This window comes from Eriocheir sinensis, unplaced genomic scaffold, assembly GCF_024679095.1.
Source record: "Eriocheir sinensis breed Jianghai 21 unplaced genomic scaffold, ASM2467909v1 Scaffold441, whole genome shotgun sequence".
Taxonomy (NCBI): Eukaryota; Metazoa; Arthropoda; class Malacostraca; order Decapoda; family Varunidae; genus Eriocheir; species Eriocheir sinensis.
This window is the reverse complement of record NW_026111767.1, coordinates 195,227-219,000: the sequence shown is the minus strand read 5'-3', so window position 1 is coordinate 219,000 and position 23,774 is coordinate 195,227. Positions and strand designations below refer to the sequence as shown.

The 23,774-nt window shown below is 50.6% G+C and overlaps 1 protein-coding gene across 1 annotated transcript in view; it reads left to right on the top strand.

The window, feature by feature from the left end:
• Window positions 1-23,774, top strand: part of LOC126992324 (ankyrin repeat and protein kinase domain-containing protein 1-like) — a 135,502-nt gene that overhangs the window by 107,257 nt on the left and 4,471 nt on the right. Inside the window, exon 5 of the mRNA XM_050850997.1 lies at window positions 23,240-23,655. Coding sequence (XP_050706954.1) covers window positions 23,240-23,655 — 416 coding nt within the window. The remainder of the gene's footprint in view (window positions 1-23,239; window positions 23,656-23,774) is intronic.

Here is a 23,774-nt window from a genome sequence, read left to right as displayed (position 1 = left end):
TCCTTCCTCTCCTCCCCTCCTTCTCCTTCCTCTCCCTCCCCTCCTTCTCCTTCTCTCTCCCCTCCTTCTCCTTCCTCTCCTCCCCTCCTTCTCCTTCCCTCTCCCTCCTTCTCCTTCCTCTCCTCCCTCCTTCTCCTTCCTCTCTCCCTCCTTCTCCTTCCTCTCCCTCCCTCCTTCTCCTTCCTCTCCCTCCCCTCCTTCTCCTTCCTCTCCCCCCCGTCTTTCTCCTTCCTCTCACTCCTCTCCTTCTCCTTCCTCTTCCATCCCCTCCTCCTTCCTCTCCCCTCCTTCCTTCTCTCCCTCCTCCTTCTCCTTCCTCCCTCCCCTCCTTCTCCTTCCTCTCCCTCCCCTCCTTCTCCCTCCTCTCCTCCCTCCTTCTCCTTCCTCTCCCTCTCTTCCTTCTCCTTCCTCTCCCTCTCCCCCTTCTCCTTACTCTCCCCTCCTTCTCCTTCCTCTCCCTCCCCTCCTTCTACTTCCTCTCCCTCCTCCTCCTTCTCCTCCTTCTCCTTCCTCTCCTCCTCCTTCTCCTTCCTCTCCCTCCTTTTCCTTCCTCTCCTCCTCCTCCTTTCCTCTCCCTCTCCCTCCTTCTCCTTCCTCTCCTCCCCTCCTTCTCCTTCCTCTCCCTCCCTCTTCTCATTCCTCTCCCTCTCCTCCTTCCTTTCCTCCCCTCCTTCTTCCTCTCCCTCCCCTCCTTCTCCTTCCTCTCCCTCCCCTCATTCTCCTTCCTCTCCCTCCCCTCATTCTCCTTCCTCTCCCTCCTTCTCCTTCCTCTCCCTCCCCTCCTTCTCTTTCCTCTCCCTCCCCTCTTTCTCCTTCCTCTCACTCCCCTCTTTCTCCTTCCTCTCCCTCCCCTCCTTCTCCTTCCTCTCCCTCCCTACTTCTCTTTCCTCTCCCTCCCCTCTTTCTCCTTCCTCTCCTCCTCTTTCTCCTTCCTATACATCCCTTCCTTCTCCTTCCTCTTCCTCCCCTCATTCTCCTTCCTCTCACTCCCCTCATTCTCCTTCCTCTACCTCCTCCTTCTCCTTCCCTCCCCTCCTTTCCTTCCTCTCCCTCCTCCTTCTCCCTTCCTCCCTCCTTCTCCTTCCTCTCCTCCCTCCTTCTCCTTCCTCTCCCCTCCCCCTTCTCCTTCCTCTCCCTCCTCCTCCTTCCTCTCCCTCCCTCCTTCTTCCTCTCCCTCCTCCTTCTCCTTCCTCTCCCTTCCCTCCTTCTCCTTCTCCTCCCCTCCTTCTCCTTCCTCCTCCTCCTTCTCCTTCCTCTCCTCCCCTCCTTCTCCTTCCTCTCCCTCCCATTCTCCTTCCTCTCCCTCCCTTCCTTCTCCTTCCTCTCCTCTCCTCCTCTTCCTCCCTCCTTCTTCCTCTCCTCCCCTCATTCTCCTTCCTCTCAATACTCTCCTTCTCCTTCCTCTCCCTCCACTCCTTCTCCTTACCCTCACTCCCCTCCTTCAATTACCTCTCCCTCCCCTCCTTCTCCTTCCTCTCCTTCCCCTCCTTCTCCTTCCTCTCCCTCTCCTCTTTCTCCTCCCTCTCCTCTCCTTCCTTCCTCCTTCTCCTTCCTTCTCCTCCTCCTCATTCTCCTTCCTCTCCCTCCCTCTTCTCCTTCCTCTCCTCCTCCTTCTCCTTCCTCTCTCCCCTCTCCTTCCTCTCCCTCACCTCCTTCTCCTTCCTCTCCATTCCCTCCTTCTCCTTCCTCTCCCTCCCCTCTTTCTCCTTCCTCTGCATCCCTTTACTTCTACTTTCTCTTCCTTCCCTCCTTCTCCTTCGTCTCCCTCTCCTCCTTCTCCTTCCTCTCCCTCCCCTCCTTCTCCTTCCTCTCCCCACCCTCCTCCTTCCTCTCATTCCTCTCCTTCTCCTTCCTCTCCTCCCCTCCTTCTCCTTCCTCTCCTCTCCTTCTCCTTCCTCTCCTCCTCTCCTCCTTCCTCTCCTTCCTCTCCTTCCTCCCTCCTTCCCCTTCTCCATCCTCTCTCCCCCTCTTTCTCCTTCCTCTCCCTCCCCTCCTTCTCCTTCCTCTCCCTCCCCTCCTTCTTCCTCTCCCCTCCCCCTTCTCCTTTATCTCCCTCCCTCCTTCTCATTCCTCTCCTCCCTTCTACTTCTTCTCTCTCCTCCTTCTCCTTCCTCTCCCTCCCCTCCTTCTCCTTCCTCTCCCTACCCTCCTTCTCCTTCCTCTCCCTCCCCTCCTTCTCCTTCCTCTCCCTCCCCTCCTTCTCCTTCCTCTCCCGTCCCTCCTCCTTCCTCTCGCTCCCCTCCTTCTCCTTCCTCACCCTCCCCTCCTTCTCCTTTCTCTCCTCCTCATTCTCCTTCCTCTCCTCCTTCTCCTTCCTCTCCCTCCCCTCCTTCTCCTTCTTCTCCCTCCCTCAATTTCCTTCTCTCCCTCCCCTCTTTCTCCTTCCTCTACCTCCCCTCCTTCTCCTTCCTCTCCCTCCATTCTTTCTCCTTCCTCTCCCTCCCCTCCTTCTCCTTCCTCCCTCCCCTCTTCTCCTTCCTCTCCCTCCCTCCTTCTCCTTCCTCTCCCTCCCTCTTTCTCCTTCCTCTCCCTCCCTCCTTCTCCTTCCTCTCCCTTCTCCTTCTCCTTCCTCCCTCCTCTTTCTCCTTCCTCACTCCTCTCCTTCTCCTTCCTCTTCCCCCCCTCATTCTCCTTCCTCTCCTCCCTCATTCTCCTTCCTCTCCCTCCCCTCCTTCTCCTTCCTCTACCTCCCCTCTTTCTCCTTCCTCTCCTCCCAGCATTCTCCTTCCTCTCATCCCCACTTTCTCCTTCCTCTCCCTCCCCTCCTTCTACTTCCTCCTCTCCCTCTTTCCATCCTCTCCCTCCCTCTTTCTCCTTCCTCTCCCTCCCTCTTTCTCCTCCTTCTCCCTCCCCTCTTCTCCTTCCTCTCCTCCCTCCTCCTTCTCCTTCCTCTCCCTCCCCTCTTTCTCCTTCCTCTCCTCCTCCTTCTCCTTCCTCTCCTCCCTCTTCTCCTTCCTCTCACTCAGCTCCTTCTCCTTCCTCTCCCTCCCCTCCTTCTCCTTCATCTCCCTCCCCTCTTTCTCCTTCCTCTCCCTCCATTATTTATCCTTCCTCTTCCTCCCCTCCTTCTCCTTCCTCTCACTCCTCTCCTTCTCCTTCCTCTCCCTCTCCTAATTCTCCTTCCCCTCCCTCCCATCCTTCTCCTTAATCTCCCTCCCCTCTTTCTCCTTCCTGTCCCTCCTTTCTTTCTCCTTCCTCTCCCTCCCCTCCTTCTCCTTCCTCTTCTTCCCCTCCTTCTCGTTTCTCTTCCTCCCCTCCTTCTCCTTCCTCTCCCTCCACTCTTTCTCCTTCCTCTCCCTCCCCTCTTTCTCCTTCCTCTCCCTCCCCTCCTTCTCCTTTCTCTCCCTCCCCTCCTACTCCTTCCTTTCACTCCCCTCCTTCTCCTTCCTCTCCCTCCCCTCCTTCTCCTTACTCTCCCTCCCCTCCTTCTCCTTCCTCTCCCTCCCCTTCTTCCTCTCCCTCCCCTCCTTCTCCTTCCTTTCACTCCCCTCCTTCTCCTTCCTCTAATTCCCTTCCTTCTCCTTCCTCTCACTCCTCTCCTTCTCCTTCCTCTCCCTCCCCTCCTTCTCCTTCCTCTCCCTCCCCTCCTTCTCCTTCCTCTCCCTCCCATTCTCCTTCCTCTCCATCCCCTCCTCCTTCCTCTCCCTCCCCTCCTTCTCCTTCCTCTCCCTCCTCTCCTTCTCCTTCCTCTCCCTCCTCTCCTTCTCCTTCCTCTCCCTCCCCTCCTTCTCCTTCCTCTCCCTCCCCTTCTTCCTCTAACTCCGCTCCTTCTCCTTCCTCTCCCTCCCCTCCTTCTCCTTCCTCTCCCTTACATCTTTCTCCTTCCTCTCCCTCCCCTCTTTCTCCTTTCTCTCCCTCCCTTCATTCTCCTTCCTCTCCCTCCCCTCCTTCTCCGTCCTCTTCCTACCTTCCTTCTCCTTCCTCTTCCTCCCCTCCTTCTCCTTCCTCTCACTCCTCTCCTTCTCCTTCCTCTCCTTAACCTCCTTCTCCTTCCTCTCCCTCCCATCCTTCTCCTTTCTCTCCCTCCCCTCCTTTTCTTTCCTATCCCTAACCTCCTTCTCCTTCCTCTCCCTCCCCTCCTTCTCCTTCCTCTCCCTCCCCTCCTTCTCCCTCCCTCCGCTCCTCCTTCCTCTCCCTCCCCTCCTTCTCCTTCCTCTCCCTCCCCTCCTTCTCCTTCCTCTCCCTGCCCTCCTTCTTCCTCTCCCTCCCTCCTTCTATTTAATCTCCCTCCCCTCCTTCTCCTTCCTCTTCCATCCCCTCCTCCTCCTTCCTCTTCCTTCCCTCCTTTTCCTTCCTCTCCCTCCCCTCCTTCTCTTTCCTCTCCCTCCCCTCATTTTCCTTCCTCTTCCTCCCCTCCTTCTCCTTCCTCTCCCTCCCATTCTTCTCCTTCCTCTCCCTCCATTCCTTCTCCTTCCTCTCCCTCATCTCCTTCTCCTTCCTCTCCCTCCCCTCCTTCTCCTTCCTCTCCCACCACTCCTTCTCCTTCCTCTCCCTCCCCTCCTTCTCCTTCCTCTCCCTCCCCTCCTTCGCCTGTATCGCCCTCCCCTCCTTCTCCTTCCTCTCCCTCCCCTCCTTCTCCTTCCTCTCCCTCCCCTCCTTCTCCTTCCTCTCTTTCTCCTCCTCCTTCCTCTCCCTCCCCTCCTTCTCCTTCCTCTCTTTATCCTCCTTCTCCTTCCTCTCCTCCCTCCTTCTCCTCTCCTCTCCTCCTCCTTCCTCTCCCTCCCCTCCTTCTCCTTCCTCTCCCTCCCCTCCTTCTCCTTCCTCTCGCTCACCTCCTTCTCCTTCCTCTCTTTCCCCTCCTCCTTCCTCTCCCTCCCCTCTTTCTCTTTCCTCTCCCTCCCCTCCTTCTCCTTCCTCTCTTTATCCTCCTTCTCCTTCCTCTCCCTCCCCTCTTTCTACTTCCTCTCCCTCCCTTCCTTCTCCTTCCTCTCCCTCCCCTACTCCTTCATCTCCTCCTCCTTCTTCTTCCTCTCCCTCCCCTCCTTCTCCTTTTTCTCCCTCCCCTCATTCTCCTTCCTCTCCCTCCCCTCCTTCTCCTTCCTCCTCTCCTACTCCTTCCTCTCCCACCCCTCCTCCTTCCTCTCCCTCCCCTCCTTCTCCTTCCTCTCCCTCCCCTCCTTCTCCTTCCTCTCAATCCCCTCCTTCTCCTTCCTCTCCCTCCCCTCCTTCTCCTTCCTCTCTTTCCCCTCCTCCTTCCTCTCCCTCCCCTCCTTCTCCTTCCTCTCTTTATCCTCCTTCTCCTTCCTCTCCCTCCCCTCTTTCTCTTTCCTCTCCCTCCCCTCCTTCTCCTTCCTCTCCCTCCCCTCCTTCTCCTTCCTCTCCCTCCCCTCCTTCTCCTTCCTCTCCCTCCCCTCCTTCTCATTCCTCTCACTCCCCTCCTTCTCCTTCCTCTAACTCCCCTCCTTCTCCTTCATCTCCCTCCCCTCCTTCTCCTTCCTATCCCTAACCTCCTTCTCCTTCCTCTCCCTCCCCTCCTTCTCCTTCCTCTCCTTCCCCTCCTTCTCCTTCCTCTCCCTCCCCTCCTTCTCCTTCCTCTCCCTCCCCTCCTTCTCCTTCCTCTCCCTCCCCTCCTTCTCCTTCCTCTCCCTCCCCTCCTTCTCCTTCGTCTCCCTCCCCTCCTTCTCCATCCTCTCGCGTCAGTGCGACTCACAGCTGTGTAACTCACGCCTCCGACAAGCTCACGGCCACATTTCTATCATGTACACAAATGCGTAGTTTAATACCCAAAAGGACGAGTAGGGCGTATGTTGCAACAGAGAAACCAGATGTGGTAGCCATCACAGAGACTTGGGCCAACTCTACCCATCTAGAATCCGAAATGTCATTCCTGGGTACAGCTTCCACAAAGTCAGCACAAGAAAGGAGGAGGTAGTTTGCTACGTAAAAAGTACACTCCTGCCATAAAATAGACAAACAGGACGCAGAGCAATACGATTCTGTCTATGTGGAAATAACCGCAAATAACAAAAACTAACACTGACGAATACAGGCCTCCGAAAGCAACAGGCAGCCGATGACACTGCCCTCTACGAAGAGATTCACTCTCTAACACAAAGCAAGGAAGCAATTATAATTGGGGACTTTAATTGCCCTAACATTGACTGGGGACTGATGACTGGAATCAAGAGGGTAACAGGCTTTTAGAAATGGTGGAGATTCGTTTCCTCACTCAAGTTGTAACTCAACCAACAAGAAAACAATCTGCTGGATCTGGTATTAGTAAGCGACCCGACCTCATTCGCGACTGTACAGTTGGTGAGAAACTTAATGGTGCGATCACCACTTAATCCGTTTTAATATCAACATATGTCACAAACTCGTAGATAATCCATCAGTGATACCAGATTACAAAAAGAAATTTCAACTTAGCCCGTGCACTGCTTCCCCGACCTGGGACCAACTTGGCATCACCGACAATACAATCGACAACGCGTGGAACGTCTTCAAAGATAAGCTGTTGCAAGTAGAAGGCTACAGTGCCTACGAAATCCAGGCGAGTAAATGGGCCGTAGATCCACCGTGGATGACCAGAGAAATAAAAGGGCAGTAAACCTAAAAAAAGATTATAATTTGATGAAAGAGAATGCTGCGGCCGAAGCCAGCACAGTACCACAACAGCCTTAGAGCTTGTCGCAGCCTTATTCGGAGAAGCAAACGCAACTATGAAAAGCAAATAGCGCGCGAAATCAAAACTAACTCCAGAAATTCTTCACGTACATAAGATCGAAAAAGTAAAATCAATATTGGTCCCCTGACAGACGAGACTGGATCTGTAGCCCAGGACAGTAAACAGATGGCCAGAATCCTCAACAGTAACTTCGCATCCGTATTCACAGTCGAGACATCGAAACCATTCCCGAGCCCTGCCCCGCCGGTTAGATCACGCCGCTGAAATTGACTCAATATGCGACCAAGAAGTAAAAAGTACTTGGACAAACTCGACACGAACAAGTCAGCAGGACCCGACAGTTTGTCCCCGCGGTTATGAACAGAGCTTAAACAACAAATTCTTCAACCACTCACTACCATATTCAACCGATCAGTTCAACTAAACAAGGTCCCGGAAGACTGGAAGATGGCGAACGTAACACCGATTTTCAAAAAAGGAGACAAAAGCGTTACATTAAACTACAGGCCCATAAGTTTGACATCAGTGGCAGGAAAATACTCGAAAAGATTATTAGAGATAAACTTGTTAAGTTTCTGAAAACAATAATATAATCTCCGACACCCAGCATGGCTTCAGAAACAAGCGCTCCGGCCTAACGAATTTATTAGACTTCTTCCAAGGTATATATAAGAACTGGGATGCCCACATCCCCAGTGATGTTATATACCTGGACTTTCAGAAAGCCTTCGACAAGGTACCGCACGAGCGACTCCTTGAAACTGCACTCGGCGGGCATCAGGCCAATCTGATCGCGTGGATAAGAGATTGGCTCACCGACAGAAAACAACAGTACTACTCAACGGACAGCCTTCCGATTGGCTACCAGTCACTAGTGGAGTGCCTCAAGGTCAGTGCTGGGACCCATCCTCTTTATCATATATCAATGACCTAGAATCAGGACTGAAATCCACAATATCGAAATTTGCAGATGACACCAAGGTGGGTGGAATGCCTCACAAAGAGCGACTGCTAAATCATTCAGAATGACCTCCATCACATTATCGAATGGTCGGAAAAATGGCAAATGTCTTTTAATGTTGACAAATGCAAAGTCATGCACATTGGGTCCCAAAATAGTAACCACACATACATCATGAATTGGAGACCTCTGCAGGCGATGCAGGAGGAAAAGGATCTTGGAGTCACTATCAGCAGTGACATGAAACACGCGAATCACTGTAAAAAAGCATACAACAAGGCCAACATTATGCTCGGGTTCATAGCGAGGAACTTCGAGTGTAAAAGACCAGACGTGATGCTATCCTTGTATAATTCCATGGTAAGACCGCACCTCGAGTATGCAGTGCAGTTCTGGTCTCCCAATTACAGAAAGGACATTGCTTTACTGGAAAGGATTCAACGACGCGCTACAAAGATGATTCCAACCTTCAGGGCTCAACCATACGAGGAACGACTCAAGCGACTCAATCTCTTTACATTGGAGAAAAGACGCCTACGAGGGGATATGATTCAAGTCTTCAAGTATCTAAAAAAGTTCAATAACGTCGATTACTCCAAATTCTTTGAACTGCAAACCAACTCAAGAACTAGAAATAACGGTTTACCCATTCAGTCGAGTCGATGTAACACAGACATTGGAAGGAGTTTCTTTTCAAACCGAGTCATCCGCCACTGGAACAATCTTCCCTCAGAAGTAGTAAATGCGAATACCATCAACTCCTTCAAATATAGAATCGACCGTCATTTCGCTGCGTTAGGAGTAAACTGAATAACGAGGGGCTTCCATCTGCTTCTCAATATCGAGGTGCTTTCATCTGCTCACCAAGCCCAAAGTGGCGGTCGAGCAGATTAAATCACCCAAGCGGGCGACCTCGTAATGAGCCAATAGGCTTTCTGTTGCCTGCATTTCCATGTTTCCATGTTTCTCCTTCCTCTCCCTCCCCTCTTTCTCTTTCCTCTCCCTCCCCTCCTTTTCCTTCCTCTCCCTCCCCTCCTTCTCCTTCCTCTCCCTCCCCTCCTTCTCATTCCTCTCCCTCCCCTCTTTCTCCTTCCTCTCCCTCCGCTCCTACTCCTTCCTCACCCTCCCTTCCTTCTCCTTCCTCTCCTTCCCCTCTTTCTCCTTCCTCTCCCTCTCCTCCTTCTTCTTCCTCTCCCTCCCCTCCTTCTCCTTCCTCTCCCTCCCCTCCTTCTCCTTCCTCTCCCTCCCCTCTTTGTCCTTCCTCTCCTTCCCCTTCTTCTCCTTCCTCTCCCTCCCCTCCTTCTCCTTCCTCTCCCTCCCCTCCTTCTCCTTTCTCCCTCCCCTCCTTCTCCTTCCTCTCCCTCCCCTCCTTCTCCTTCCTCTTCTTCCCCTCCTTTTCCTTCCTCTACCTCCCCTCCTTGTCCTTCCTCTCCCTCCCCTCCTTCTCCTTCCTCTCCCTTCCCCCCTTCTCCTTCCTCTCACTCCCCTCTTTCTCCTTCCTCTCCCTCCCCTCCTTCTCCTTCCTCTCCCTCCCTTTCTTCTCCTTCCTCTCCCTCCCCTCGTTTCCACTTTCTCTCCCTCCCCTCCTTCTCATTTCTCTCACTCCCCTCCTTCTCCTTTCTCTCCCTCCCCTCCTTCTCTTTCCTCTCCCTCCCCCTTCTCCTTTCTCTCCTCCCCCTTTCTCCTTCCTCTCCCTCTCCTCCTTCTTCTTCCTCTCCCTACCATCCTTCTTCCTCTCTCTCCCCTCCTTCTCCTTCCTCTCTCTCCCCTCCTTCTCCCTCCTCTCCCTCCTCTCCTTCTCCCTCCTCTCCTTCCCCTCCTTCTCCTTCCTCTCCCTCCCCTCCTTCTCCTTCCTCTCCCTCCCCTCCTTCTCCTTCCTCTCCCTCCCCTCCTTCTCCTTCCTCTCCCTCCTTTTCGTTCGTCTCCCTCCATTCCTCCTTCCTCTCCCTCCTCTCCTTCTCCTTCCTCTCCCTCCACTCCTTCTCCTTCCTCTCCCTCCCCTCCTTCTCTTTCCTCTCCCTCCTTCCTTTCCTTCCCCTCCCTCCTTCTTCTCTCCCCTCCTCCTTTTCCTTCCTCTCCTCCCTCTTTCTCCTTCTCTCCCTCCTCCTTCTCCTTCCTCTCCCTCCTCCTTCTCCTTCCTCTCCCTCCTCCTTCTCCTTCCTCTCCCTCCTCTTTCTCCTTCTCCTCCTCTCGTTCTCCTTCCTCTCCCTCCCCTCCTTCTCCTTCCTCTCCCTCGCCTCTTTCTCCTTCCTCTCTCTCCCCTCCTTCTCCTTTCTCTCCCTCCTCTCCTTCTCCTTCCTCTCCCTCCCCTCCTTCTCCTTTCTCTCCCTCCCCTCCTTCTCCTTCCTCTCCCTATCCTCCTTTTCCTTCCTCTTCCTCCCCTCTTTCTCCATCCTCTCCCTCCCTTCCTTCTCCTTACTCTCACTCCCCTCCTTCTCCTTCCTCTCACTCCCCTCATTCTCCTTTCTCTCCCTCCCCTCCTTCTCCTTCCTCTCCCTCACCTCTTTCTCCTTCCTCTCCCTCCCCTCCTTCTCCTTCCTCTCCCTCCCCTCCTTCTCTTTCCTCTTCCTCCCCTCCTTTTCCTTCCTCTCCCTCCCCTCCTTCTCATTCCTCTCCCTCCTTTTCCTTCCTCTCCCTCCCCTCCTTCTCCTTCCTCTCCCTCCCCTCCTTCTCCTTCCTCTCCCTCCCCTCTTTCTCCTTCCTCTCCCTCCCCTCTTTCTCCTTCCTCTCCCTCCCCTCATTCTCCTTCCTCTCCCTCCCCTCCTTCTCCTTCCTATCCCTCCCCTCCTTCTCCTTCCTCTCCCGTCCCTACTCCTTCCTCTCCCTTCCCATCCTTCTCCTTCCTCTCCCTCCCCTCCTTCTCCTTTCTCTTCCACCCCTCCTTCTCCTTCCTACCCTCCCCTCTTTCTCCTTCCTCTCCCTCCCCTCCTTCTCCTTCCTCTCCCTCCCCTCCTTCTCCATCCTCTCCCTCCCCTCCTTCTCCTTCCTCTCCCTCCCCTCCTTCTCCTTCCTCTCCCTCCCCTCCTTCTCCTTCCTCTCCCTCCCCTCATTCTCCTTCCTCTCCCTCCCCTCATTCTCCTTCCTCTCCCTCCCCTCCTTCTTCTTCCTCTCCCTCCCCTCTTTCTCCTTCCTCTCCCTCTCCTCCTTCTCCTTCATCTCCCTCCCCTCTTTCTCCTTCCTCTCCCTCCCCTCCTTCTCCTTCCTCTCCCTTCCCTCTTTCTCCTTCCTCTCCCTCCCCTCTTTCTCCATCCTCTCCCTCCTCTCCTTCTCCTTCCACTCCCTCCCCTCTTTCTCCTTCTTCTCACTCCTCTCATTCTCATTCCTCTCCCTCCCCTCATTCTCCTTCCTCTACGTCCCCTCTTTCTCCTTCCTCTTCCTCCCCTCATTCTCCTTCCTCTCCCTCCCCTCGACTCTGTATGTGTAAATCGACTCCGTGTGTTACATTTTAACGTCACAACTTTTGAAATCCGTTCATCCACGTTTTTAATTAACTGTTACTTAAATAGGCCCGTACGCCTTCTCAGAAATCGAACGACTAACTGTGCTTGTTTACTTGTTTTATTTAGCACCACTCAACCTAATAAACTAACGTCTAACTCAGTGCTGTGACGCGTCTAACTAGTGTTTGAAGTGTTGCGAGGATTACCTTACAGTGAGAGGATTTCCCTGCTGAGGTGAGCGGTTAAGTTATATATCGACTTTTTTGTGTTTCCTGTCTTTCCTCAGTAGGATTACAACTACACGACCTAACACAGCACCCAGTGAAAGACAGTGAGCTTCTTGTGTCTAACTAACGTAGAAAAACTGTCACTAACGTAGAAGTGCAAAGCTTGACCCGTATACCAGCACACCTGTTTTGAAAAGGAGGAAAATTTCAATCCCCCAAAGAATTTTAATCCCAGAGGGAAAACACGTGTGGGCCCTCTAAGACGCCATACCTGAAACTCTCCCGCGTGACTCGACCGATTTAAAGCCGCCTTCCTCTAGGTGTTGATACAAAATTCATCTTAACTGTAAAGCTCACCGATATATCGTCTTGCAACAGTAAATAAAAAATAAAAAGTAATCATGCCGTCCAACTATTTCAATTGCTGTAATTGTTCAAAGAAATATGCTGCGATTCACTACCAAGCCAGCGACGCGATGTGTAGGTACTGTGTCTTAGACTTACGTATTCAGGCACTACAAACAACCAACGAGGATGTACAACGCTCCAATTCTTTACTTTGGGACATCGTGACGTCACACCCTCAACTCACTTCTTCTTCTTCTTCTTCTTCTTCTTCTTTTTCTTCTTCGTCTTCTTCTTCTTCTTCTTCTTCGTCTTCTTCGTCTTCTTCTTCTCCCTCTTCACCCTCCACCACCAGCACCGCCATCACCCCCGCCTCCTCCCTTCCCTCCTCCACCTCATCACCACAGGCCGCCAACCCCCCCCCTTCTTCACCCTCCACCACCAGCACCGCCATCACCCCCGCCCCCTCCCCCACCCATCCCACCATCACCACCACCTACTCTTCCTCCTCCCCTTCCTCTTCCTCACTCTTCTCTTCCGCCCCTTCCTCCTCCTCCCTCCCTTCAGGAATTTGTTTTAACAAATGTGGCAGTGACTCCACTATCGATGGTGGAGAGGCCCTCCACTGAGACTGTGCCCTCTCCAGACGACCCTCCTGCTTCACGGGAGGACGTGTTACCTGCCTCACAGGTTGACTCCCAGCCTGCCTCACAGGATAACCCCCAGCCTGCCTCACAGGCTAACCCCCAGCCTGCCTCACAGGCTAACCCCCAGCCTGCCTCACAGGCTAACCCCCGGCCTGCCTCACAGAACAACCGCCAGCCTGCCTCACAGGCTTACCCCCTCGCTGCCTCACAGGCGAACCCCCCGCCTGCTTCACAGGCTAACTCCCAGCCTGCCTCACAGGTCAACTTCCAGCCTGCCCCACTTAACGCTCCTCTTCCTGCTTCACAGGATGTCGGGTTCCAACCTGTAAGGAATGGAGCCAAACCGAAGCAGGCAACCAAGGATTTACTGACCCCCACTACCTTCAATAGGTTCCTGGTGCTGGCAGACACCAGGGAGGATGAGTGCGAGACGCGCCTCGGGGGGGCCTCCAGGGTGCGTGGCCAGCTGGTTGAGTTCTGTGGTCGTGCATCAGACGGCCGCAGAAAACGTTACTGCTATCCAGGTGCCAGACTGGACGACAGCACCGCAGCGGGCGATGATGTCACGAAATGCCGACCGAAACACCCTCTTTGTCATTCACGCGGGGACAAATGACGTAAAGACAACCCTTTCTGAGGAACTGCTTGAAATACCGCCGCATGATCAAGCAGTATAAACGTAAAACGGATGCCAGTAACATCATAATCTCAGGAATCCTCCCGAGGGTCGGTGCCGAATCTAGCTTTTACAGTAAGGCCTTCAGCACAAACAACAGACTTCAGTCCCTTTGCTCACAAGAAAACGTCCAGTTCGCTAACTTGTGGAACAATTTTTACTACGATTCGGACTTGTTCCTTCCTGATGGCATTCACTTAAACCCTGTTGGAGCAGCCCGTTTCGGGAGGCTGCTCTGTGACCAAGTGGCTCTTCGAAAGCCAAAAAACGCGGAGGCGAGAACACCAGCAGCTCCACCGTAAGGGTGCACTCAACCCGAAAACTCCCGACTCGAATCACATTAAAGCTTGCTATGTAAACGCTCGTAGCCTACGTAACAAATTTAAAGACTTAGAAGTCCTCGCAGCTGCAAATCATTATCACATCATCAGGGTCACAGAATCTTGGATAGACACTTCAAATAGAGATTTCATTGCGGAATATAGATTACCGGGTTATACCATTTTTAGTCATGAAAGAGAGAACAGACAGGGTGGAGGCGTTATCTTTTATATCCACAACTCTCTCCATCCAGTATCCGTGAAAACAGATATTATAACCAATGTAGACACGGTCTTCATTGAAATTAAAAATAAATCTCGTAAAATAGTAATTGGACTTATCTACAGACCGCCAAGGCAGACTCTTGATATCGACCACGCATTAAGTGAATTATTATTAGAAACAAGTAGCCGTTGCGAGGCAGTAATTGTTGGGGACTTTAACTTGCCAGTGAAAAGATGGGGTGAACCGTTGAACTGTCATACAGGGCTCGACCTGTACACATATTTACTAGAAAGTGATTTACATCAACACGTTCAAGAACCGACTCGGGAAAATAATATACTTGACCTTATCTTTTCAACGACAGCTGATCTAGTTAACGAAGTAAATGTTGGTCCAATTTTTAGTTCTAGCGATCACCGAACAATCACATTCAACATCAATATGAAAGAAAGTAAAGTAACTCCTAGTAAAGAAAGGTGCCTGATTATCAGAGGCGAATTTTGCAAGACTCGATCAATTCTAAATAATTCTGACTGGACTGAAATCACGGCGGAAACAGATATTGATAAATCTTGGGGGGACTTCACCACAATATTGAACAATGCCATAAGCATATGCGTACCCTATCGTAACAGACGTTCAGCTTCTAAGAAGAAACCCAAATGGTGGAATAACGAAATTCAAAATAGCCTATCTCTTAAAAAACTCGTATACAGTAGGTACATATCATCTCAGAGCGAGGCTGACAAATTAGAGTTGGACAGAATTCGCCGCGAAACCAAGAAATTAATAAAACGAAGCAAGAAAAATCTTGAAGAATATATAGCGGAAACAAGTAAATCTAATCCTAAAGAATTTTTCAGCTATGTAAATAATAAAAAGTCACTCACTTGTGGTATCGGACCGCTTGCTAATGAAAATGGTAACCACACGAACGATGAAAATGAAATGGCTACAATCCTAAATAACTTTTTCGCATCCGTATTTACCGACGAAGATTGTTTATCACCTCAACCGCCGGAGGTTAGAAGGACCGAAAAGATGTTAAGTGGCGTGCTCATCGTAGAAAGTGACATTTACGCACAATTGAAAAGATTAAAGTAAGCAAAGCTCCTGGTCCAGACAAAATTACCCTAGGGTCTTAAAAGAAATCAAACATCAAATTTGTAAACCGCTCTCCATCATATTCAATAAATCTTTAACAGCTGGAAAAGTTCCGTCGGATTGAAACTTGCAAATGTCACACCAATTTTCAAAAGGGGACAAGTCTCATCCTGGAAACTATCGACCAATTAGCCTGACATCTATTGTTTGTAAGTTAATGGAGACTATCATTCGCGACAATATGGTGAAATTCTTCGAAGAAAATAATATAATAAATAATTCGCAACATGGCTTCCGTAGTAAACGTTCGTGTTTGACTAACTTACTTGATTTTTTCACTATATTTTGAGGTGTTCGATGAAAGCAGATCAGTAGATATCATATATCTGGATTTTCAAAGGCATTTGATAAGGTCCCCACCAACGATTGCTCAGCAAACTACTGGCGCACGGTATCTCGGGTAACATTCACAATTGGCTTGCGGACTGGCTCTCTGAGCGGAAACAGAGAGTAGTTCTAAACGGTGTTACATCTAACTGGCTCGATGTCAAAAGCGGCGTACCTCAAGGATCAGTGCTTGGCCCCATGCTCTTCTTAATTTATGTTAATGATATCGATGATGGGCTCACTTGCAAAGTATCAAAATTTGCTGATGACACAAAATTGCTAGTAAAGTAACAGCGATACTCGACGAAGAAGCTTTACAATCAGATATAGATCGACTTTAACTTTTGGCCAATCAATGGCAAATTAAATTTAACGTTTACAAATGTAAAGTGTTGCACATCGGAAAAATAACAATCACGTTCGGTACGTAATGAATGGCCAACAACTTTCTGCAGTAAGTAAAGAAAAGGATCTTGGAATCACTATATCAAGCGATTTAAAGCCCGGTCAGCATTGTTCAGAGGTAGTTAAAACTGCAAATAAATTGGTTGGCTTCATCGGACGAGTCTTTAATAATAAATCGGAAAAAGTAATATTAAAACTGTATAATTCGTTGGTTCGACCCCGTCTAGAGTACTGTGTACAGTTTTGGTCTCCCTACTACAGAAAAGACATAGAAAAGTTGGAACGGGTCCAACGAAGAGTAACAAAGATGATTCCTAGGTTGAGAAATTTGTCATATGAACAAAGGCTTAAAAGTAAATTTATTCAGCCTATCAAAACGAAGAATGCGAGGCGATCTAATAGAAGTGTTTAAAATGTTCAAAGGATTCAGTGATATTAATGCGGAAGATTACTTTACAATTGATCGATCAAATAGAACAAGAAGAAATCACAATTTGAAGATAAGTGGTAAAAGATTCTCATCGCACGAAGCTAAACACTTCTTCTTCAATCGAGTTGTTAATGTTTGGAACTCTCTACCTTGTGATGTCGTTGATAGTACAACAGTTACGGCCTTCAAGAATAGATTAGACAAGTGTTTTGAATCCAACCAGCAACTAAGATATTACTCATTGTCGTAATAACGTTAAGTTCTTTCGAATACTGGTGTCCTTGTCCGCTTTTATCGCCCGGTTAGTGGTAGCAGTAATGGTAGTTCTTTCCTCTTTCCTACATAAATTCCATGCAGTTTTTCCATGCTGCATGGTTCTTTTTCCTTTCCTGCCAGCTTTGGCTGGAGGGATGGGGGGGTGGGGAGGAGCCTTCGCCTTTGCTGTCCTTCATCTTCCACCTTTGATTAGATAGTTAGTGTAGCTTGTCACAAACAACCTCGTAAGGACCAGCAGGTCTGCTGTTGTTTGTTCTTCCTTTGTGTTCCTTTGTGTTCCTCCAACTCTGCCCCCTCCTCCACATTATCAACATCCTCCTCCTCTACTCCCCCCCAGCCAACCCCTTCTTCCTCTTCCACCTCCTCCGCCTCTGCCGCCTCCTCATACATTTCTTCTCCCCCATCCTCCACATCCTCAACATCCTCCTCCTCTACTCCTCCCCAGTCAACCCCTACCGCCCCTTCCTCCTCCTCCGCCTCTGCCCCCTCCTCCACATCCTCAACATCCTCCTCCTCTACTCCTCCCCAGTCAACCCCTTCCTCCCCTTCCTCCTCCTCCGCCTCTGCCCCCTCCTCCACATCCTCAACATCCTCCTCCTCTACTCCCCTGCAGTCAACCCCTTCCGCCTCTTCCTCATCTCTTCCTCTCCTCTACCAGCCCTCCTAACGCCTCCACGTCCAGTCGCCACCACACTCCCACTCCTCACTACTCATCCATTTGACGCCACAAGACCATTCTTCCTGCTGTGGTCTGCGTAGATCAGACACAGTTTCGGGGCACAGACAAGCTGAAAACATCTGTTAGACTTGTAGGGGACTCGCTGGTTAGAGGTCAATTAACGGAATTCTGCGGTAGGAATACAGAGACGCGGAGGCGTTATTGTATTCCGGGAGCCAAACTGGACGACATTACTTCAGCTGTCGATGCTGTCACGGAACTCGCGAAGGAAGACACAGTTTATTTGATTCACGCGGGGACAAATGACGTTCAGTCTACTCAAACTCAGGCCCTACTATCAAAATACCGTCAGGTCATTCGGCGTTACAAGACCAAGTCCCCTCACGTCATTGTCTCTGGAATTCTACCCAGAATCAGCGCTTACGCCGGTTTCAACAGCAAAGCGAGCAACATCAATACTAGTCTGAAGGAAATTTGTGACGACGAAGGCGTGGCGTTTACAAACGCCTGGCACCACTTCCTTGAGCGCCCAGACTTGTTTTGGAATGATGGACTACATCTGAATGAGGTTGGATCGGCGTGTCTCGGGAGGCTTCTGGACGAGGCAGTGAAAAGCTTTTCGAAAAGACTTTCAAAAAACGGCGGGCGAGGACGGGACAAAGGCAGCCCTTGATCAACCAACCCGTAGCGTCAGTGCGACTCACAAGAAACTGTGTAACTAACCACGCCTCCGACAAGCGAACTGGTACAACTCGTCACGGCCACATTTCTATCATGTACACAAATGCACGTAGTTTAATACCCAAAAAGGACGAAATTAGGGCGTATATTGCAACAGAGAAACCAGATGTGGTAGCCATCACAGAGACTTGGGCCAACTCTACCCATCTAGAATCCGAAATGTCATTCCCTGGGTACGAAAGCTTCCACAAAAGTCGAAAGCACAAGAAAGGAGGAGGAGTAATTTACTACGTAAAACTACGCTCCCTGCCATAAAAATAGACAAACAGGACGCAGAGAAATACGATTCCGTCTATGTGGAAATAACCACAAATAATAAGAAACTAACACTTGCAACCGTATACAGGCCCCCAAAACAACAGGCAGCCGATGACACTGCCCTCTACGAAGAGATTCACTCTCTAACACAAAGCAAGGAGGCAATTATAATTGGGGACTTTAATTGCCCTAACATTGACTGGGGACTGATGACTGGAGATCAAGAGGGTAACAGGCTTTTAGAAATGGTGGAGGATTCGTTCCTCACTCAAGATGTAACTCAACCAACAAGAGAAAACAATCTGCTGGATCTGGTATTAGTAAGCGACCCCGACCTCATTCGCGACTGTACAGTTGGTGAGAAACTTAATGGGTGCGATCACCACTTAATCCGTTTTAATATCAACATATGTCACAAACTCGTAGATAATCCATCATTGATACCAGATTACAAAAAAGGAAATTTCAACTTAGCCCGTGCACTGCTTCCCCCTACGACCTGGGACCAACTTGGCATCACCGACAATACAATCGACAACGCGTGGAACGTCTTCAAAGATAAGCTGTTGCAAGTAGAGAAGGCTACAGTGCCTACGAAATCCAGGCGAGTAAATGGGGCCGTAGATCCACCGTGGATGACCAGAGAAATAAAAAGGGCAGTAAACCTAAAAAAAAGGAATTATAATTTGATGAAAGAGAATGCTACGGCCGAAGCCAGCACACAGTACCACAACAGCCTCAGAGCTTGTCGCAGCCTTATTCGGAGTAGCAAACGCATCTATGAAAAGCAAATAGCGCGCGAAATCAAAACTAACTCCAAGAAATTCTTCACGTACATAAGATCGAAAAAGAAAGTAAAATCCAATATTGGTCCCCTGACAGACGAGACTGGATCTGTAACTCAGGACAGTAAACAGATGGCCAGAATCCTCAACACTAACTTCGCATCCGTATTCACAGTCGAGGACATCGAAACCATTCCCGAGAGCCCTGCCCCGCCGAGTGTGATCACGCCGCTGGAAATTAACTCAATATGCGACCAAGAAGTAAAAAAGTACTTGGACAAACTCGACACGAACAAGTCAACGGGACCCGACAGTTTGTCCCCGCGGTTATTAAAAGAGCTTAAACAACAAATACTTCAACCACTCACTACCATACTCAACCGGTCAGTTCAACTAAACAAGGTCCCGGAAGACTGGAAGATGGCGAACGTAACATCGATTTTCAAAAAAGGAGACAAAAGCGTTACATTAAACTACAGGCCCATAAGTTTGACATCAGTGGCAGGAAAAATACTCGAAAAGATTATTAGAGATAAACTTGTTAAGTTTCTAGAAAACAATAATGTAATCTCCGACACCCAGCATGGCTTCAGAAACAAGCGCTCCTGCCTAACGAATTTATTAGACTTCTTCCAAGGTATATATAAGAACTGGGATGCCCACATCCCCAGTGATGTTATATACCTGGACTTTCAGAAAGCCTTCGACAAGGTACCGCACGACGGACTCCTTAAGAAACTGCACTCGGCGGGCATCGGAGCCAATCTGATCGCGTGGATAAGAGATTGGCTCACCGACAGAAAACAACGAGTACTACTCAACGGACAGCCTTCCGATTGCCTACCAGTCACTAGTGGAGTGCCTCAAGGGTCAGTGCTGGGACCCATCCTCTTTATCATATATATCAATGACCTAGAATCAGGACTGAAATCCACAATATCGAAATTTGCAGATGACACCAAGGTGGGTGGAAATGCCCTCACAAAGACCGACTGCGAAATCATTCAGAAAGACCTCAATCACATTATCGAATGGTCGGAAAAATGGCAAATGTCTTTTAATGTTGACAAATGCAAAGTAATGCACATTGGGTCCCAAAAAAGCAACCGCACATACATCATGAATGATAGACCTCTGCAAGCGATGCAGGAGGAAAAGGATCTTATAGTCACTATCAGCAGTGACCTGAAACACGCGAATCACTGTAAAAAAGCATACAACAAGGCCAACATTATGCTCGGGTTCATAGCGAGGAACTTCGAGTGTAAAACACCAGACGTGATGCTATCCTTGTATAATTCCATGGTAAGACCGCACCTCGAGTATGCAGTGCAGTTCTGGTCTCCCAATTACAGAAAGGACATTGCTTTACTGGAAAGGATTCAACGACGCGCCACAAAGATGATTCCAACCTTCAGGGCTCAACCGTACGAGGAACGACTCAAGCGACTCAATCTCTTTACATTGGAGAAAAGACGCCTACGAGGGGATATGATTCAAGTCTTCAAGTATCTAAAAAGTTCAATAACGTCGATTACTCCAAATTCTTTGAACTGCAAACCAACTCAAGAACTAGAAATAACGGTTTACCCATTCAGTCGAGTCGATGTAACACAGACATTGGAAGGAGTTTCTTTTCAAACCGTGTCATCCGCCACTGGAACAATCTTCCCTCAGAAGTAGTAAATGCGAATACCATCAACTCCTTCAAATATAGAATCGACCGTCATTTCCCTGCGTCAGGAGTAAACTGAATAACGAGGGGCCTCCATCTGCTCCTCAATATCGAGGTGCTTTCATCTGCTCACCAAGCCCATTGTGGCGGTCGAGCAGATTAAATCACCCAAGCGGGAGACCTCGTAATGAGCCAATAGGCTTTCTGTTGCCTGCATTTCCATGTTTCCATGTTTCCATGTTTCCTCTCCCTCCCCTCCTTCTCCTTCTTCTCCCTCCCCTCCTTCTCCTTCCTCTCCCTCCCCTCCTTCTCCTTCCCCTCCCTCCCCTCCTTCTCCATCCTCTCCCTCCCCTCCTTCTCCTTCCTTTCCCTCCCCTCCTTTTCCTTCCTCTCCCTCCCCTCCTTCTCCTCCCTCTCCCTCCCCTCCTTCTCCTTCCTCTCCTTCTCCTTTCTCTCCCTCCCCTCTTTCTCCTTCCTCTCACTCCTCTCCTTCTCCTTCCTCTCCTCCCTCCTTCTCCTTCCTCTCCTCCCCTCCTTCTCCTTCCTCTCCTCCCCTCCTTCTCCTTCCTCTCCTCCTCCTTCTCCTTCCTCTGTCTTCCCTCCTTCTCCTTCCTCTCCCTCCCCTCCTTCTACTTCCTCTCCCTTTCCTCCTTCTCCTTCCTCTTCCTCCCACCTTCTCCTTCCTCTCCCTCCCCTTCTTCTCCTTCCTCTTCCTCCTTCTCCTTCCTGTCCCTCCCCTCCTTCTCCTTCCTCTCCCTCCCCTCCTTCTCCTTCCTCTCCCTCCCCTCCTTCTCCTTCCTCTCCCTCCCCTACTTATCCTTCCTCTCCTCCTCTCCATCTCCTTCCTCTCCCTCCCCTTCTCCTTCCTCTCCCTCCCTCCTTCTCCTTCCCCTCCTCCTCCTTCTCCATCCTCTCCCTCCTTCTCCTTCCTTTCCCTCCCCTCCTTTTCCTTCCTCTTACTCCTTCTCCTCCCTCTCCCTTCCCTCCTTCTCCTTCCTCTCCTTCTCCTTCCTCTCCCTCCCCTCCTTCTCCTTCCTCTCACTCCTCTCCTTCTCCTTCCTCTCCCTCCCTTCCTTCTCCTTCCTCTCCCTCCCCTCCTTCTCCTTCCTCTCCCTCCCTTCCTTCTCCTTCCTCTCCTCCTTCTCCTTCCTCCCTCCCCTCCTCCTTCCTCTTCCTCCCCTCCTTCTCCTTCCTCTCCCTTTCCTCCTTCTCCTTCCTCTCCCTCCCCTCCTTCTCCTTCCTCTCCCTCCCCTTCTTCTCCTTCCTCTCCCTCCTCCTTCCTCTCCTCCCTCCTTCTCCTTCCTCTCCCTATCCTCCTTCTCCTTCCTCTCCCCTCCTTCTCCTTCCTCTCCCTCCCCTCCTTCTCCTTCCTCACCCTCCCCTCCATCTCCTTCTCCCTCCCCTCCTTCTCCTTCCTCTCCCTCCCCTCCTTCTCCTTCCTCTCCCTCCCCTCCTTCTCCTTCCTCTCCCTCCCCTTCTTCTCCTTCCTCTCCCTCCCCTCCTCCTTCCTCTCCCTCCCCTCCTTCTCCTTCCTCTCCCACCCCTCCTTCTCCTTCCTCTCCCTCCACTCCTTCTCCTTCCTCTAACTCCTCTCCTTCTCCTTCTTCTCACTCCCCTCCTTCTCCTTACTCTCACTCCCCTCCTTCTCCTTCCTCTCCCTCCCCTCCTTCTCCTTCCTCTATCTCCCCTCCTCCTTCCTCTCCCTCCCCTCCTTCTCCTTCCTCTCCCTCCCCTCCTTCTCCTTCCTCTCCCTCCCCTCCTTCTCCTTCCTCTCACTCCTCTCCTTCTCCTTCCTCTCCCTCCCCTCCTCCTTACTCTCACTCCCCTCCTTCTCTTACCTCTCCTTCCATTACTGCACTCTACGGGCATTGGAGCCAATCTGATCGCGTGGATTAGTGATTGGATCACTGACAGAAAACAACGGGTACTACTCAACGGACAGCCTTCCGATTGGCTTCCAGTCACTAGTGGAGTGCCTCAAGGATCAGTGCCGGGACCCATCCACTTTATCATATATATCAGTGACCTAGAATCAGGATTGAAATCCTCAATATCAAAATTTGCAGATGACACCAAGGTGGGTGGAGAAGCCTTCACAAAGACCGACTGCGTAATCATTCAGAAAGACCTTAATCACGTTATCGGAAAAAAGGCAAATGTCTTTTAATGTTGACAATGGCAAAGTCATGCACATTGGGTCCCAAAATAGTAGCCATACATACATCATGAATGGGACACCTCTGCAGGCAATGCAGGAGGACACTGATCTTGGAGTCACTATCAGCAGTGACCTGAAACACGCGAATCACTGTAAAAAAGCATACAACAAAGCCAACACTATGCTCGGGCTCACAGCGAGGACCTTCGAGTGTAAAGCATCAGACGTGATGCTATCCTTGTATACTTCCATGGTAAGACTGCACCTCGATAATGCAGTACAGTTCTGGTCTCCTAATTACAGAAAGGACATTGCTTTACTGGAAAGGATTCAACGACGCGCCACAAAGATGATTCAAACCTTCAGGGCTCACCCGTACGAGGAACGACTCAAGCGACTCCATATCTTTACATTGGAGAAAAGACGCCTACGAGGGGATATGATTCAAGTCTTCAAGTATCTGAAAAAAGTTCAGTAACGTCGATTACTCCAAATTCTTTGAACTGCAAACCAACTCAAGAAATAGAAATAACGGCTTACCCATTCAGTCGAGTCGATGTAACACAGATATTGGAAGGAGATTCTTTTCAAACCTAGTCATCCGCCACTGGAACAATCTTCCCTCAGAAGTAGTAAATGCGAATACCATCAACTCCTTCAAATATAGAATTGACAGTCATTTCGTTGCGTCGGGAGTAAATTGAATAACGAGGTGCTTTCATCTGCTCCTCAATATCGAGGTGCTTTCATCTGCTCCTCAGGCCCCAAGTGGCGGTCGAGCAGATTAAATCACCAAAGCGGGCAACCTCGTAATGAGCCAATAGGCACTCTGTTACCTATATTTCCATGTTTCCATGTCTCCCCCACACAGGATGGACGGCCCTCCACTGGGCTGCATTACTTGGTAAAGCTGAGTGTGTGTCTACCCTCATCCCGGTCACGCCGCCCACCCCCGATCTGCTGCATGCCGCCGACGGACACACCCCGGTGCACCTCGCCAGCTTTTATGGCCACGAGGCTGTGCTGAAGTCCCTGGAGGGGGCTGGCTGGCCTCTTTACGCAATGGACGGCTATGGCCTGACACCCCTGCACTGGGCTGTGAGGGCAAGGAGTCTGGACGTGGTCAAATACCTGCTGGATAAGGACACGGCGCCCAGTACGGGGGCCGATGATGACCTCACGCCGCTGGACTTGGCTAAGAGGCAGGGTAAAGACTTAGCAGCGAGGTGGCTGACAAGGAGGAGCGGCGCGGTGCACGGGGACGCCGCCCACAGCATGCTGCCTGAGGTGGGTTTTGGCACGCTATTAGCATCTATCTCGCTATCGATCTGTCTGTCTCTACCATCTGTCTGTCAATGTACCGCCTTTTTTATCTCTCTCTCTCTCTCTCTCTCTCTCTCTCTCTC